We start from the raw sequence: 18,386 nt of genomic DNA, 5'->3' as shown, positions 1-18,386 counted from the left end.
AACAATATTATCAAATCTTGACTTACCGAAGTCAAAGTCAAAGTCTAAGAAGTATTGTCTATGAATAGGACTTTCAACAAAGTTAAACTTTATTACGAAAGTCGACTTTGGGAAGTCTACATCCAAAGTCTCGTTTATGAATACACCCCTTAATGACTTCGCTCGCTGTCTTGAATTTCGTTGCATAATATGAAAGAACAGTAATTCATGTTCCCCATCTCGTTAGGATTGGTTGTGGAGGTAGGGCAAGATCAGGTACGAGCTTTTTGAATGTCTGGACACCGGATGCAGCTTTAAAGAAAATCTACTTGCTATAGGATCGAACGATCGAGACTGCGAAACAAACTGCGCACTTCCTCAGCAACAATATGAAAACACAAAGACAAATTATGACACATTGTTGGTAAAATGTTTTTAAAATTACTAGCAGGTTTTCATAAATGATGCGTCAGAAATAGAACATGATACTAAATTCCTTCCGATCACAGCATATTCAAGGCTGTAATAGTAAATAATTGAGAAAATGTTTCGTTATTGGCCTTTTTCAATTCCTCAGAAGGATTGGGATACATCTCACTTCATCGACTGTACAGTCCATGGTTCCGATGATTGGCTATATGTTTGCCAACTAAATCCGTTGTTTAATCGATTGTTGTTTAGTCAGATTTGAACTCATAAGTGACACCAAAAAGGCATTTCTCATGAGGTAACCAATCAGGAGTTAATGGGGTAGGGTGGCCAGTTCCTTTCCTCCTCCATTGCATACAACGCTGACTAGCAATATGTTACACTAATCTGTCTCATGGATAGAGCTCCGTGTTTTATTTCCCTTAATTCGATGTCGAATGTTTTATCACGTCTTCACAACAATCATGTACTGTATGTAACTTTTTATAAGTGTGGATTCACTTGGTATGATAATAATAATAATAATAATAATGATTTATTTAACCTGGCAGAGTTAAGGCCATACGGCCTTCTCTAACACTCAACCAGGAGTAAAGACTGCGTTACAAAAACACTACAAATTTACAAATTACACTACAATTTTACACACAAAATTGAATAAGATAATAATAATAATAATAAAAAATAAACAACAAATAAGAAGAAATCGGACATAATATATAACATAATAATAATAATAATAATAATAATAATAATAAAATAAGAATAGTAATAATTATGATGGTGATGATGATGATAATAATAATAATAATAATAATAATAATAATAATAGTAATATTAGTAATAAAATAGTGCAGTACAAAGTATACAGTGAATACAATATTTCTAAGTACACACAATAAGGAAAATTAAGATTATATATAGCTCAACTTATCACACTAGAGATATAACATTATCGGAAAATATGAAAACAAAAATATAAAATAAGTTGAATATCATTAGAACATAAAAAAAATGTGAAAACGTGGAAACATGCAATACAACACTTGTCATAATAGTAAGTTAGTTTGGCAACTCGTCATAAGATAATTTTCTAACTTTGATTTGAAAGAATTCAATGTTCGGCAGCCCTTGACTTCAGGCGGCAGAGAGTTCCAGTGACGAGAGGTAGCAACAGTGAAGGATGAGGAATACAGAGACGATGCGTGAAGTGGAATTTCTAGCGTGTTATCGCGTTGTGATCGAGTATTAATATTATGATAGCGAGAGAGAGTATGAAATCGAGCGAATAAATAATAGGGAGATGAAGAGTGCATAATTCGATATAAGAGAGAAAGTGAGTGCAGATTTCTCCTCTCATGTAACCTAAGCCATGATAACTTCTTGAAAGAAGGTGAGATATGATCATAGTATCGAACATTACAAATGAAGCGGACGCACGCGTTATGAACACGCTGTAGTTTCTGAGCGGAATCAATCCTGAGATCACTGAACAAAACGTCGCAATAATCGAAGTGAGGTAGAATGAGTGTCTGTACCAGCGTCTGTTTTAATTTAGATGGATAATGATACAATCTTTTTAGTGAATGGAGAATAGAGAATGCCTTCTTACATGTATATTTAATATGCGTATCCCAATTTAGATTAGATTCGAAATGTACTCCGAGATTTTTTACGGTAGAGCTAAACGGGATGATTGTTTTATTCAGTTTCACAGGCGGAATATTCAGGTCGTTGACTTCAGGAATTAATCTACGGTTCGCGAACAGAATAGCCTGTGATTTACATGCGTTTAGGTTAAGCCCAAATTGTTGAGACCAGGAAGAGATGGAATCAAGATCTTCATTCAGACTATTAACGCTATCGTTTAGTGCGTCGGGACGGGCTGAAATATACAATTGAACGTCGTCTGCATATATTTGATATCTGCAGTGCTTAAATGAGTTGGAAATTCCATTTATATAAATAGAGAAGAGCAAGGGGCCTAATACTGATCCCTGAGGAACTCCTGTATCTACAGTACGCCAGGATGAGAAACGATTATTAGATATGACACGCTGCTGGCGGCCAGTAAGGTAGGAGTACATCCAGGTGATAGCACTATCAGAAAGGTGTAGCGTTTGTAGTTTAGTTAATAGTAGATCGAAGTCAACAGAATCAAAGGCTTTGCTATAGTCCAATAAAACTAGTACAGTAGCCTGTCGTTTATCCATGGCTGCGCGTATGTCCTCAGTAACATTCAACAAAGCAGTAGAAGTGCTATGGCCATTTCTGAATCCTGATTGTAAAGGGTCTAAAAGATTAAATTCTATTAGGTAGTCTGACAACTGCTTATGAATGATGCGTTCCAGAGCTTTAGATAAAACGGGAAGAATGGAGATTGGCCTATAGTCTTTTGCAGAAGTAGGTGAATTTACTTTGGGAAGTGGGCGTACCAAGGCTGTTTTCCAGAGTTGCGGATAAACAGACGTGATAATTGAAGAATTGAAAATATGAGTTATTACGGGAAGCACGACATCGACTAACTTATTGATAAAGACTATGCTTATGTTATCAGTGCCTTGTGCTTTAGATTTAATGCTTTTAAGAGCCCTTCTTACTTCAGAATCAGTAATGTGCGAGAAGAAAAATTTTTCGCGAGAAGGTGGGGGATTAGCTAGGAGAGTATTAATTGTATTTCGTTTTGACTGTTTTTCAGGTCGTATAGTGGGAGGTGAGGTAAAGTATTCATTGAGTTTATCAAGCGGTATGTTTATAACTTCAGCTTCTGATGCTTTCTTCCCTACTCCCATATCACGTAAGTTATTCCAAAGACACCGAGGGGGAATGGACGGGTCGACGAGACTCAGGGCGTGACGGCGTTTAGCATTCCTAATGCTTTGGTGTGGTTTTGTTTCTAAGTTTTTTGTAGTTGTTAAAGTTTTCGGCAGATTTGTTGTGTCTGTACTTCCGGAAAGCAGCGTCACGTGACGTCATAAGATTACGAATACTGTCATTCAGCCATGGGGCAGGTCGGTGAGTGACACGTCTCTTCTTTAAAGGTGCATGTTTGTCGAATAATTGTATTACCATGTCATTAAAGGTGGCAACTTTTTCGTCAACTGTAATTAAATTAAAAATAGTATGCCATGGCATTTGTAGGGCGTCAGAAATTAGTTGGTCGTTGTCAATGCCTTTTAGATCTCTGTAAGTAATTACCTTAGCTGCATTTTTTGGGCACTGAAGAGAGTACTCGGCAAAAATAAGATCATGACCAGATATTCCCCGAACTGGTAACTGTCCTGAGGTTAGAATTCTATCAGAATTATTCGTAATGATTAGGTCAATTAAAGTATCAGAAGTAGGTGTGTGGTGGGTAGGATTGAGTGGAAGAATTGTTAGATTGAAAGTTTCGAACAAATTACGCAGTTGATTAGTCCCATTTGATCTGACAGCCAGAAGATTAATATTGAAATCCCCCATAAGTAAGATATGTTCATATTGCGGTAAAAGATCGGCTAACGGGCTTTCTAAATCGGATAAATGTCCAGCTTTGGGAGGCTTATAAATAACTGCTAAGAGACATTTATGAAGACTTGCTTGTATTTCTACGAACAAATATTCGGGTCGTAATGCATCGCCTTGTGATTTTAGAATAATTTTAGGGTGCAGATCATTCCTAATATATGCGCAAACTCCACCCCCTCGTTTGTATAATCTGTCATTTCTACATAACGTATAGCCGTTTAAGTGAACGAGTGAGGAAGACAACGAGGGTTTTAGCCACGTCTCGCTAACAAGAATACATTGGACATCTATATTAGTGAAAATAGAAGAGAATTCCTGGAAGTGAGGAGTAATGCTTTGACAGTTTAAATGTGCTATTTTCAAAGATTTGGGGTCAGGTGAGAAAGACTGCTTTAACAGCTGAGAGGTAGACAATAGAGGGGTTGGGGAGGATGACAGACAAGTGGATAGAGTTGTGGGAACAGGTTGTCGACAGTGAGGAGGGTCGGGGAGGCTAGACGAGCCATCAGCCTGAGGGCATGCCACAGAAAGCGGGACGATATAGGCAATAGTGCCAACCTAACTAAAAATAGACTAAATTTACTGAGGTAATGTAATGCAACTAAATATAGTATTACTACAATAATTAAATAATTAGTATTAAATTATTAAACTATTACTTTCTTAATATAACAAACAACTTATGAGGAGTTGCCTTGACTTACTAATTATGTATCTCAGCCATACGGGTGATCCTTCTTTTCGTGTCGCCGCTTTTTACAATGATGACGCCGTCTTGAGTCCACACGTTGGTTTGTCCAAATTTGGTAATCGCTTCGCGTAAGATGTTGTGGCGAGTTTTCGTCAAGTCTTCCCGAACTGTCCAACCAGAATTTTTTAATTTTCTTTTGTTTCGGAAGACCTCACTTCTCTTCCTATAACTAGCGAATTTCACAATTATTGGTCTGGGTCGATTCTCATCTCTCCTACCAACTCTATGACTTCTATCAATGTCGGCCAGACTCAAGTCCACCCCTACCTTCTCCGCCACACTAATCGCTAACACATCGGTGTCCTCACCATTGTTCTCACCTACACCAAAAATACGCAGACACTGGCGTCGCTGATATTGTTCTAAATCGTCCAGTTTGTACTCTAGCTCCTCGATCCGACGATCTTTTTGCTCCAGAGCGCTTTTGAAGTCACTAATTAAGTCTTTGTTGAAGTCAAGATTTTTCTGGAGTTCCACCACCACTGCACTCGTCACCGCGTCCTTGATCGTGTCGGCGAGAACTCGTACCATGCCCGCGTCTTGTAGCATGTCCCGTAGCGCGTCCTTCACCACTCGTTGCACGGTAGATTCAATTTCCTCGATTTTTGGGCCACGGGGAGACATGTTGATGAAATGTAAAGACAAATGAAAAGCTTAGTACAAAGAAATAAAACTGTGCTAAAAATATTTGGCCTGTGTACAGACTCACCTGCTAAAAATCACCGTTTAGTCAAGAGCCTCACTCGCGTGGTTATTCACTGTCCGCCATTACTGTAGGCATGGACTCTTTAGTTTGAAAAATGTCTTCAAGGATTTGTTTTCAAATTTCCATAAAGGGTTCCATAACGCTAGGAATGCTTTGCACATCCATTGAAAAAACTGGCTACTTCTTCGTTAAAGCCGACGAATAGAGTACACATTTTCTTCTGGTTGACCATCTTTGCTACAGCACAAACATGTTCAGCTGTTGCAATATGTTGTGTTACAAAATACTTCTTTTCGTGGTTTACAGGCTTTTCACAAACCTGACACAGTAAAATTGTATATTGAAAAACTATGACTTCCAAACTTTTTAACAAATTTGTTCGATTTGATTGTTAAATATTAACTTATCTTCGGCATGTGAACTGAAGTCAAATTATAAGTCATTATCTAAAGAACTGTCTTTTATTCCCAATATTTCTGTATTAACAATGAACATAGTATGAAAGGAGAGCCTATTCTTTGTCGAGTCTAACAAAGGATGCTGCCAGAAATTCTTGAATAATGTTTTAAATAGTCACCTTAGTGAAATTGTACGACCATAAGTAACTTGAACACATTTTAAGAGCATTTTCCTTCATAAAATGAAATCCGCCGCAATACATTTTTTACAACAGCTGCGTTGAAACCAATATTACTCCTAATGCTTGCTAAACTAAACTACAATAACAGAGAGATTGAAAAAATAAGACAATGAACACAAAAGAGGCATAAAAAGACAGAATAGTACGAAATGCGCAGCAAAGTACAAAAAAGTTAAAAAGGCAAAGATAAAGCCTTTCCATAATGTTTGATGAATCACGAATATCATGTCTGTATACTTAAATACTTTCTGATGGTCACCAATAAAAAGGAATTTTGCCATAAATCCTGTCTTTAATTGTTAGAGTTTCTGAATTTCAGTTATTTTCAAAAAAGGTTTGTTCCATTTTTACCACCTGCAACTTTTCATGTTTCGAATTCTCATAATAACCTCCGCCTAGTGTTCTGCTTTCTTATATACTTTCATAACCATTGACTAACTAACTGATAAATAAAGACTTTACTTTGTTAACATTTTAAATCATTATGTTATTTACCTAATTGACTATTTTGGATGATTTTTACATCATCTGCTGAAACCTAGACCACGGTGAGACGTCTGTTATACATATGAACTGCAAGATACGACATTACTTCACAATAACACCAGTTAAACGCACCAGTTTCTCCTAACCATATTAACCATATAAAACGCAATATGCATTTTTGTCATGCAACTGTCCTTCCATGCAGGCTTCAAATTGATATTTTCCCATACGCTATTAATATCTAATTCCTTCTCAACTTCGTCGGAACTTCCTAAAGCGGCAACCTATTTGAAATTTCGAGCTGATAATTTTTCTTGGTTTTCTTGTCTTTTAATTTCAGAATATTTAATATCCTAATACCAACTTGTTAGTCGTACACTTAGGAATAAAAAGAGAGGTTACTTGAAGGAAAAACTGAATGAGGTAGAAACAAATAGTAAGAATAAAAACATTCGAGATTTATATAAGGGTATAAAGGAATTTAAGAACGGATATCAGCCAAGGATAAACGTGATCAAGGATGAGAATGGTGACTTGCTTGCAGACTCTCCATCAATCCTAAACAGATGGAAAAACTATTTTGCGCAGCTACTAAATGTGCATAGGCCAAATAGAAATGATCGGGACGAAATTGAAATACAAACTGCTGAGCCATTTATACCCGAACCCACGCTTTCAGAAGTCGAAATTGCGATAGAAAATCTGAAAAAGTACAAGTCTCCAGGTATCGATCAAATTCCAGCAGAATTAATACAAGAGGGTGGGAGTGCATTATATAGCGAAATTTATAAACTTGTACTTGCTATTTGGGAAAAGGAAATTGTACCAGAACAATGGAAGGAGTCCATAATTGTACCTATTTTTAAAAAGGGGGACAAAACCAACTGTGGTAACTTTCGAGGAATATCACTTTTGTTGACGTCATACAAAATTTTGTCCAATATTCTTTTGAGAAGATTAACTCCGTACGTAGATGAAATTTATCATCAGTGTGGTTTTAGGCGTAATAGATCGACTATTGATCAGATTTTTTGTATTCGACAGATAATGGAGAAAAAATGGGAGTATAAGGGTACAGTACATCAGTTATTCATAGATTTCAAAAAGGCTTATGACTCGGTTAAGAGGGAAGTTTTATATGATATTCTTATTGAATTTGGTATTCCCAAGAAACTAGTTCGATTAATTAAAATGTGTCTCAGTGAAACATACAGCAGAGTCCGTATAGGTCAGTTTCTATCTGATGGTTTTCCAATTCACTGCGGGCTAAAGCAGGGAGATGCACTATCACCTTTACTTTTTAACTTCGCTCTAGAATATGCCATTAGGAAAGTTCAGGATAACAGGCAGGGTTTGGAATTGAACGGGTTACATCAGCTTCTTGTCTATGCGGATGACGTGAATATGTTAGGAGAAAATACACAAACGATTAGGGAAAACACGGAAATTTTACTTGAAGCAAGTAGAGCGATCGGTTTGGAAGTAAATCCCGAAAAGACAAAGTATATGATTATGTCTCGTGACCAGAATATTGTACGAAATGGAAATATAAAAATTGGAGATTTATCCTTCGAAGAGGTGAAAAAATTCAAATATCTTGGAGCAACAGTAACAAATATAAATGAAACTCGGGAGGAAATTAAACGCAGAATAAATATGGGAAATGCGTGTTATTATTCGGTTGAGAAGCTCTTATCATCCAGTCTGCTGTCCAAAAATCTGAAAGTTAGAATTTATAAAACAGTTATATTACCGGTTGTTCTGTATGGTTGTGAAACTTGGACTCTCATTCTGAGAGAGGAACATAGGTTCACGGTGTTTGAGAATAAGGTGCTTAGGAAAATATTTGGGGCTAAGCGGGATGAAGTTACAGGAGAATGGAGAAAGTTACACAACACAGAACTGCACGCATTGTAATCTTCACCTGACATAATTAGGAACATTAAATCCAGACGTTTGAGATGGGCAGGGCATGTAGCACGTATGGGCGAATCCAGAAATGCATATAGAGTGTTAGTTGGGAGACCGGAGGGAAAAAGACCTTTAGGGAGGGCGAGATGTAGATGGGAGGATAATATTAAAATGGATTTGGGGGAGGTGGGGTATGATGATAGAGACTGGATTAATCTTGCACAGGATAGGGACCGCTGGCGGGCTTATGTGAGGGCGGCAATGAACCTTCGGGTTCCTTAAAAGCCATTTGTAAGTAAGTAATACCAACTTGTTGCTCTACTCGCTTCGCTACTGATAGGCCTAATCTTCTCTTAATTCCCCAATTACCAAATAATGGTTAGAATTGCAGTCTGCCCCTCTGAAGGATCGAATGTCTACTATACTAGTATGTCTTCGTTCATCTATCAAGATAATGATCTTGTTGAGTATATGACACTTCTTGTGTGCCCGTGCGTACTCTTTAGGTTTCGTCTTTTCAAGTTGTAGTTGAAACACGTCACTAAGAGCCTTCTCCCCCTCATGTTAAAACCAGATGTGAGAACCTTCGCGATCTAGTATGGAAAAGGGTAGGAGCCTGGCGCCTTGCAGTCGGATGACCATATGGCCAAAAAACGCTGGGCTTGCTACAAGACATATAGTTTTGTCGGGCGTTGTGACGTCATAGCGTCATAACGTTCAAAGCAACGTCAAAGGGGGGGAAGAAGAAATGGCGCTCATCCCGAGTGTGTATACAAGACGGACCAAATCGCCAATCAGTCATTCGTTGCCGGCTAGGGGGGATAGCTACCACTCTCCCCCTGCCACCGACAACATTTCTTTCTCTGATCCGGAGTGCTGTACTTCGTCGGACCGGGTTTTAATGGCCGACATTTTCCCCGGAACAGAAACGCATCGCCGGCTCTGTCTCCCCTCCCCGTTCCATTCTCCCTAACCAAGCTATCCTAGTATCGTTCTTCTTGACCACCTGCCTCCCCGTTTATCACCTTGTCTTTATTTCACGTGCTCGACCCTTCTTAGAAAATATTGGGTTTTTTATCCTTCACTTCCCTCTCTGTGGACGCCCATCGCCGGCCATTTGTCAGCGGAGATCGTTAGCAGAGGGTAGCCCCTCCACCTCCAGTGGTCGTCGAATCGCGGGTCATGTTTGCAGAGCTTCGACAGCTGGAATTGGTTCTCGTCGGTCGTCGAATAGCGGGCTATGTTTGCAGGGCTTCGATAGGCGAGAACCTCTCCCCACCCCTGTTTTCCGTCTCTCAGTTCTCATACCCACTGAATTCGCACCCCCTTACGAGCAAACACTTCAGTTCTCCCCAGGCACTCCTGTTTCCCCTCTCTCTTTTCTACGTTGCCATCCCGTTTACTTCATACCAGCTACTCTCTCCTTTGTCTTGTCTTAATCTCTCCCCAGGCACTCCCGTTACCCCTCTAATATAATATCTTCAATCCTGACAGCAGCACATCTTCGAGTTAGCTTCAGTCAGAGTCATAGGGCCAGCAATTTCAATATTCTAGATTTTATCAACCGCACTCCCATTTCCCCTGCCAACGAAATAGGAAAGAACGCTAATTGCTTAAATAAACAATTATAGTCTATCTGTACCCGAGTATTTTCTTTCTATATCGTCGCATCATCCCCCTCCCCCACAAGCTTCGGCAAAACATGTCAGTAACTCCCGTTTTCCCTGCCCACGAACTAGGGAAGAATTCTAATTGCTTAAATAAACAACTATATCTGTACCCGAGTATTTTCTTTCTACATCATCCCAACATTTTCCCCCACAAATTGCGGCACAACTTGTCAGTAACTCCTGTTTCCCCTGTCTCTACCTGTGATCACAGCAAGCAGAAAAACATCAACGCAGACCGGAACACAACACCTACATCGTCGCATCAGCCCCCCCCCCCCCAGCCATCGTCCATCTTGTTCGTCATTACCGTTTCCCCTTTCTGAACCTGAGACCGCATCCAGCAGAGGCACGTCAACGGAGACCAGCGCACGACAATCTAGTTGGTTGTTGTATAATACGGATTAGTATTAATTATGAAATAAACATTACTGTGTGCATGCTATTATTAATAAAGTTTATAGAGTTTGTGCTGAACTATGTACGAGGTTACAGATCGATATTTCAGATGTCTATGCTCGCAACTACAGAGGTTATATATATCAGCGTCGCCGGTGTGCCTGAATTTTGTCCCGCAGGAGTTCTTTTACATGCCAGTAAATCTACTGACATGAGCCTATTGCATTTAAACACATTTAAATGCCATCGACCTGGACCAGGATCGAACCCGCAACCTCGAGCATAGAAGGTCAGCGCTATATCGACTACGCTACCCAGGCCGACTGCTACGCTTTATCTACTGAGATCCGAGCCGAATTATTTAGAGACCAGTCTGAAGAAGAGAGCAAATTAGGTGCATCATTTAAGCGGATTTGGACTTCCGTAAAAACAATAATAGAGACTATAACTTAGCACTAAAGCAGACGATCTTAAAATTATCAACAGAATTGAAGACTTTGTAAGATGAAAATAACACGAAAATTATCTGATTCGGAGCTGCATTCGATATCCGCTTGGACCGATTATTATCTGGTTGGGTTTTTCCGAGGTTTTCCCCAACCGTAAGACGAATGTCAGGTAATCTACGGCGAGTTGTCGGTCTCATCCCGCCAAATACCATCTCGCGATCACCAATTCCATCGACACTTAATAACCCAGTAGTTAATACAGAGTCGTTAAAGGAGTAAAAAAAAACACGAAAATCAACACCAATAGAACAGTAGGACTATATCAAAATTTCTCTGTAAGATATCAATCCAAAGAATTCACTCTACAAATAAATAATAAAGCAATAGACAAGAGTAATAGGACTAAATACCTAGGAGTACTCCTAAGCAATAAACTCAATTGGAACAACCAAATAAAAAAAAGAGGCAGAAACACATTCTTAAACTACTTAGTAGAGTAAAACTAAGGAGTTAAATAGATACATTTGATGAAACTTACAACAATACTTCAAACCTAGAATTAATTATGGATTAGAAGAAATCATTACAGCATCTGACAAAATCCTAAACGAACACGAAACAAAACAAAACAAGTTCCTCAGAACAGTGACGACTAGTTAAAATAACTAGAGATGCAAAAAAAAATATATATATATAAGTAAAACTCGAATACCAGAAATGAGCCATAACATTGAGATTCAAATTGGTTGCAACGAAAAAGATGCTCATGGAATCAAAGAAATACCCAGCACAAAATTTAAAAAATCCAAACCTCTTGCCAATGTGTCAGAATAAAGGAGCAAAAATAATAAATCCCCAAAATAAATACTTTCATTTACGGTATATAGCCTACTTAGTGAACTTCTGAGTTGATGCAAAATTTCTTAGCGTTTTCTTTCTATGACAGAAGCTTTTATTTGAGATGAATAGAAGACAAAAATTAACGTGTGATATTTTCTTATGCATTTTCTATGACTCCTTGCCAACGCCGGGGTAGTTTTTTGATTCCGTGTCTGAAGAAATCTGCTGGTTTGGAGTTTAAAATGTCGTCAAGCCAAGTTTGCAAAGTATTTTCATTATCAAAAATGTTCCCTTGAATATTTTTGAATAGAGAATGAAAAAGGTGGAAATTTGAGGGCGCAATATTGGGAGAAAAGGGGGGATGTGGGATCACCTTCCAACCAAGCTCCTGGAGAACTGCTGTCGTAATGATAGCGGAGTGCGGGCATGTATTATCATATTGCAGTAAGCACTTGCTGCATCTTCTTGTCGTTCTTCTTCAATTGTGGCCTCAAGATGTCTAAGTTGTTGGAAATAATGTCAGCAGCTATAGTTACATTCTTGGGAAGCAATTCGTAGTACAAGACGCCTTCTTTACCCCATTAGACGCATAACATTATTTTATGTGGATGGACACTAACTTTCGTACGTGGTGTTGTGTGTTGAAACGACAGAACCATTTTCCTGCAGTGCTTTCCCCGATTGCATTCTTCCTGTTCACGGAACAATTATTGTTTTGGCTCACTTACGTTACCTTTCCTGCTCTACTAAACTAAAACAGAGGAACATGTCGGAAGTGTTCTCCCCCCCCCCCCCACTTGATACTCCATTTTCTTTCGCCCACAAATAGCACAATACAAAAACGCTATGAACTTATGCATCAACATATTACACGTGCAGTTGCAAAATAGATCTTAACATGCCAGTAAAGAAAATTAATGAAAATATATTGATGAAATATGCATTGCGATTATCCGAAGACAAAGTATGTAGTCTATTATAATATGGTAATACTTGTTCTCTGCCACAGAAGCCAAAAATACTACAAAGTAAATTCTGTTTACTACGTTCCTCCCCCCTCAAAAAGAAAGTAAATTAGAGAGAGGCTGTAGTAAATCCACAACTCGTATAATCTGACTCTAGACAATCTAGAGTGGACTTTTATGACATATTAATTTAAGTTAATGAAACATGTTTATTAGCCACTGATGATCGCCACGTGATTTCTTAAAGAGTTTATATTATCGCCTCTAGTTTTTGGCCGAAACACAATAATAGAATAAATGTAGCTTAAACCGTAAGATATTGAGTAACGTATACAGAAAAGAGTTTGAGGGATATGATCACATTCATGCAGAGAAAGAAATGTAGGTCTACTTACCACACAGTCAAAGAGTGAAGTGACGTGCTGGCTTAGTACATGAGGATTATAATTTAATTGTTTTTCCAATCTTTAGTCCAATTCCATTTAAATAAATTACTCAGGAATGAGTTTTTAAAAATATTGTATATTCATTACAAGGAACACAGTTTCACTTCTCTTTCAAGGAAAATTATACTAAGAATTCGCAATTCCATCCCTCTCGGCCGGCTTAGAGCCTATGGAACTCGCAGCAGATGTGGTATGTATTCGTTTACTGAAGGAGCATATTGGCATACTCAAACCCAAAAATAAGTAATCATACTTAGTAGACATATTATTATAAATGATCTGCCACATATATTTAATATAAAGAATTTCGGTGCATTTTAAGGGTAGCCTGTAGATTTTTCTTCGTCATTAACTAAATTTTATGACTGATAATTTATAGAACTTTTAATTAATATAATATTTTTGTGTCATACCTCTACACACAAGACTATAAACATATTTTAGAATATAAAATATTGTCTGTTGCTTAGTCAATTTGTCCGAAGACAGGTTTGAACCTCATAAGTGACACCATCACTCATGAGGCAACAAAACCAGGAAATGATGGGGTAGAGTGTCCAGTTCCTTTCCCTCTTTATTGCATACATCTCTGACTAGTAACGTAATGGCGTTCAGAAATCAACATGATTAACTCCACTTTTGGTTATTTCGGAGTTTCTAAGTTGGCAATGTATTAATTGACCATATTTTCAGTGGTCAATGTGATTAACTCCATAGTTAAGTAAAAAGCCCGCAGAATGCAGTATTCTTCTTGACTACATCACCGAATTAATTATTTGTATTTAACTTCAACCTTGAATATCTCAAAATCTTTGGAAAAGGAGTTAATCATGTTGACTTCTGAACGTCTCAATATTACACTAATAAGACTTGAGATGTATGCAAGCAATTGGTTTTTCTCTAACACATCGCCAAGAGAGATGTACTGTCTGATAATATAATAAACGTACATAATAGCCAGTGCCTCAATCAGAGGTAAAATATTATTTATGAACTAAAATATCAAGAAGTCAAGATGAGAGAGATGTCCCCGACTTACGTCCTGATGAAGATAAACTTCTGTCATGCCACTTAATGGTTTCCAAGTTGTCCAAGCAATGACAAAAATAATTATGCAAATAATCAGAAAGATGAACAGAGACAGAATACAAGTTCGATACGAGGTGTCTCGTTCAGCATCTTTCGATGTCTCCACATCTTGCACTTTGTAATTTCCGCGTGTCATTGCAGAGCTTTATTCAGTCAGTAACCTGGAAACATAACAAATTGCAACAATGTACAAGAAGATAAGAAGATGTCTTAATTACTGATACACTTTAAGAATAACCAACTGGATGAATTGGAGCAAAATGCTTGAAAAGTATTATGCGTCTGCAGAAATAATTAGTGGCAAAGCACTTGTGGTTATCTACTTCAGCGTCTTGAATTAGTGGCAAAGCACTTGTAATTATCTACTTCAGCGTCTTTAATTAGTGGTAAAGGACTTGTGGTTATTTACTTCAGCGTCTTTAATTCAGAGATATGATGATTGTTTTCAGTTTCAATGTTTAAGATAGTTTGTGACTGTTTGTGGTATCGATACATATGGGAAACACTAACAGCTCATCCCATTAAAATATGGGTGCAAATTTCTGAATGAGTTATCTAACAATGCATTGTTCAGGAGATGCATAATCCTGCACGGCGAAACTTCCCGAGATGTCACGTCATCACAAAAGGACTTCATGATCTGTTTCAGAGTTATTTAATCGATTTTCACACGTATGGGATAGAGAATTCTCGATACGAATATACCTTGGAGATTATAGACGTCTATACAAAATTTGCATGGGCAAGAGTTCTGAAGAGCAAGTCAGAAAAGGAAGTTACTTCTGCAATGAACATTCTTTCAAAATGTAAAAAAAAGGACAACAATTTGTTCAAAGAATTAAATAACTGAATACTATAGCGACCACAACCTGAAACTTACGCGAATAAATCATTACTCTGTTTATCTACGATGAAACACGTAATGTAGAAGATTTATTCGATGAAGGAATGTTTGCTTGGATTGCTTGGGGGTCTTGTGGTTGGATAGGTACACTTTCAGACATTTTATGACGATATAACAGTAAAGTAACTTAAATTCTGTTATAAAGATGAAACTGATTGATATGAAAGATAACAGTTTACTTTTAAGTGTATCCAATTAGAAAACAGAAGCCATTAGAGTTGATCTGAACTTTCAAGTTGGCGATTATATGAGAGTATGAAAGTTTAAAAGCATTTTTCGGAAGAAACAATTTCCAATTTTGAGTTCATTTTATGTGAACAAAATACGAAAGATCCAAACATTATTTCCTTGATTAAATCTTGAAGAGAAAAATGGATCATGTGCTGGTGAAGTGGTTTGGATTCCCATCGTATAAGAACTCATGGATATATAACAAAGATAGAGATAATTTAAATGAAACAGTTATTTATGCAACAAGTGAATAATCTTGATAAATTATGGCATGAGTGAATGTTTGTCGCACGAACGATAGTGAACGCTTTATGGCATCTTAGCATTATAAATTGTAGGAAAGAAATTATGAAAGAAATTCAATTTGGGATCCATAGCTGACAAATTGTCTTCATAAATTCGTATTGATTAGTTTCGCCTGGCTTTGGCATTGGGTAAAGAGTAATGCAATAGATGACCTTGCAGGTTATGTTAATGTTTCTTTATTTTGTTAATATAGTTTCTCTGTATCAGAGAACTGTTTTATGTGATAGGGTAAACTAGGGTCTGTTGGACAGTCGGGCATGTTGGACACTTCATACTTTAACGTGTTACCTCGCCACTTGTGGGCACCACATTCTGCTAGAAGTCAATGACGGAAGTAGCCCCCGAGGTAACACGTTAAAGTACAGAGTGTCCAATATGCCCGACTGTCCAACAGACCCTAGTTTACCCTATTACAAAAGTGATACAAAATTGTTAAAGATTGGAAATAAATGATTCGTTACCTTCTGTCCTGCATTTCATTTTTTTTACGTCGCTCGTAGGAGCGATAACCAAATATACTTGGCTCGGAAACATGACGGCCTTCCCTCATCCCCTTCACCAGTTAACTGCAGGCACGCGCAAGGGATAAACCCTTAGCCGAGTTGCCAATTCTTGAAGTCATTGTGATTTGCGAACGTTTTTCAAACTGTGTTCCGTGAAACCGCGATTTTCAGTGAGACTATATTATCTTTGTAAATATACCTTAATTTGTAATTACTAAAACAAAATTGGTGTAAAAATGAACAAACTTATTTTAAAAACACTTTATATTTATATTTTCACTAACATGTTTTGCCTAATATTTATATTTTCACTAACATGTTTTGCCTAAATAAACAAAAAAATGCAGACTTCTATAATAAGTGTTAAATTCTCATGTTATTGAAGTTCCAGAATTTTATACTTAATTAAGAATGTTGCGCCGGTAAAATTTTCTGAAACTGTGATCATTGAATAGTTATAGAATTTATAGTACAAAAGAGTATAGTTAGATTTTATCAGCTTAGCCTTGGATGATAATTTCCACGAACGCGTCAAATCTGTTTACTCTAGTGTGCTGTACAATATTTTATTCATTACTGGTATGTAAATTTAATTTTAAATTGTAGGGCTTTTCTTTATAATGTGTTGTTGGCGAAGAAGTTCACTTTACTATTGCTAATATGTTGCTTGTCATGTAGAGAGTGATTTAAAAACATTTAATTCACTGCTGTAAGTTAGAAAAGTTTTAAGCACTGCTGTGAATAATGTCATTATTTAGGTTGCTAAGGACGGTGTTGCTGTTGGCCATATCTCTTTCTCGTACTGTTCACATACTGTTCGGCGAAGTAAATCATGTATAAAATCGTCTATCTTACCGAATTCTGTTTTAATTTGTTTATTTTCTCTTTAATTGGTGAACCGTAATTCTTAATTTCTATGCCCATATACCCAACTCCGCCGGTTGCGTCCGATGTTAAGTGATTAAGATTTATACTTATTAAACTGCCTGAACTTTCGATTACTTTATGGATAGAATTTCTAACGTTAGACACAATTTTAACACTTCGTTTTCTTAGCTACGCTCCTCTGCAAATAAGATATTCCGATTTCTTCGACGGTGTTATTTGTTGTTCTTGTCGTGATGGTCCTGGATCTTCAGGTGTATCAGGAAGCCTGGCTGCGGATCATCTGCTCCAACACTCATTAATCATGGCCGGAATAAATTAGACATATTGAAGCGCACAACGGTATAAAACAACACGTCGACAAAGACACTGAGAACGGGTGAAACCCAACAGGTAGAGGCAATAACTACTAGATTTAGCAATGCTGGGATCTATTGTATTCCTGCCACGCGGCTAGGAGTTGAGTAGAGGATGGGGGTTTATGAGGGATTACCAATTCCAAGAAGAGAGGCCGTCATGTTTCCGAGCCAAGTATAGCAAGCGTTCTGGTATTACGTTATAGCAAATACATAATTGCTTTTATGGGGAAGTGTGCTATAGTAAGTCAATTACGCACGATTTTCGATGTAGTAACAACCTGTTTATAATGCTAAGATGACATAAATATGTATTTCACAAAGATGTCTCGCTGTTGTGTTGATTAATGCAAAACATTATTAGAATTAGAATTAGAATCAGAATTAGAAAAGCCCATTACATCCTTAGCAGGCAAGGGCCTCCTACCATCGATAGGGCAGCTCTACTTTTGCTGACGGAGTGAGCAAAACATTGTACTGTATATTTATTTACAGTTTAGTGAATACAAAAAGTGTAGCCTATTTACAAATTAAACGGGATAAATAAAATCAATAGTTATAAAAATAATGTTATTTTACACATTAATTATGGTACATGCTATACAAATTGGATATGCTGATCAGACAGACCTACCTTCATTCGTTTTCTCCTTACTCACCCTTTTGCGCACTTTATAATTACCATATGATACTGTGAAATTCCATCTTGATGTATCTAACGCTTATTGTTACTCGTGAAACTACATTTTTTGTACAGATGGATTATAACACATAAACGTTCTGTTTGTTATAATAAATATTTTCACCCCATTCTCAGGTATGTGATATACGAGTATGAATCCTCAGGAATTGAGTTCTGGAGTCCGACGAAGGGAGTCACGTTCTCGCTATTAGACTCTTCTTTAAAATTTAATAAAAGAATCTTATTGTGAATAGA

At 37.4% G+C, this 18,386-nt stretch overlaps 1 protein-coding gene across 1 annotated transcript in view; it reads right to left on the bottom strand.

The window, feature by feature from the left end:
- Positions 1–18,386, bottom strand: part of LOC138705780 (uncharacterized) — a 58,106-nt gene that overhangs the window by 18,074 nt on the left and 21,646 nt on the right. Inside the window, exon 2 of the mRNA XM_069834415.1 lies at positions 14,215–14,425. Coding sequence (XP_069690516.1) covers positions 14,215–14,400 — 186 coding nt within the window. The 5' untranslated portion in view covers positions 14,401–14,425. The remainder of the gene's footprint in view (positions 1–14,214; positions 14,426–18,386) is intronic.

This window comes from Periplaneta americana, chromosome 9 (assembly GCF_040183065.1).
Source record: "Periplaneta americana isolate PAMFEO1 chromosome 9, P.americana_PAMFEO1_priV1, whole genome shotgun sequence".
Taxonomy (NCBI): domain Eukaryota; kingdom Metazoa; phylum Arthropoda; class Insecta; order Blattodea; family Blattidae; genus Periplaneta; species Periplaneta americana.
The sequence above is the reverse complement of the archived record's forward strand: the minus strand, read 5'-3'. Positions and strand labels throughout refer to the sequence as shown.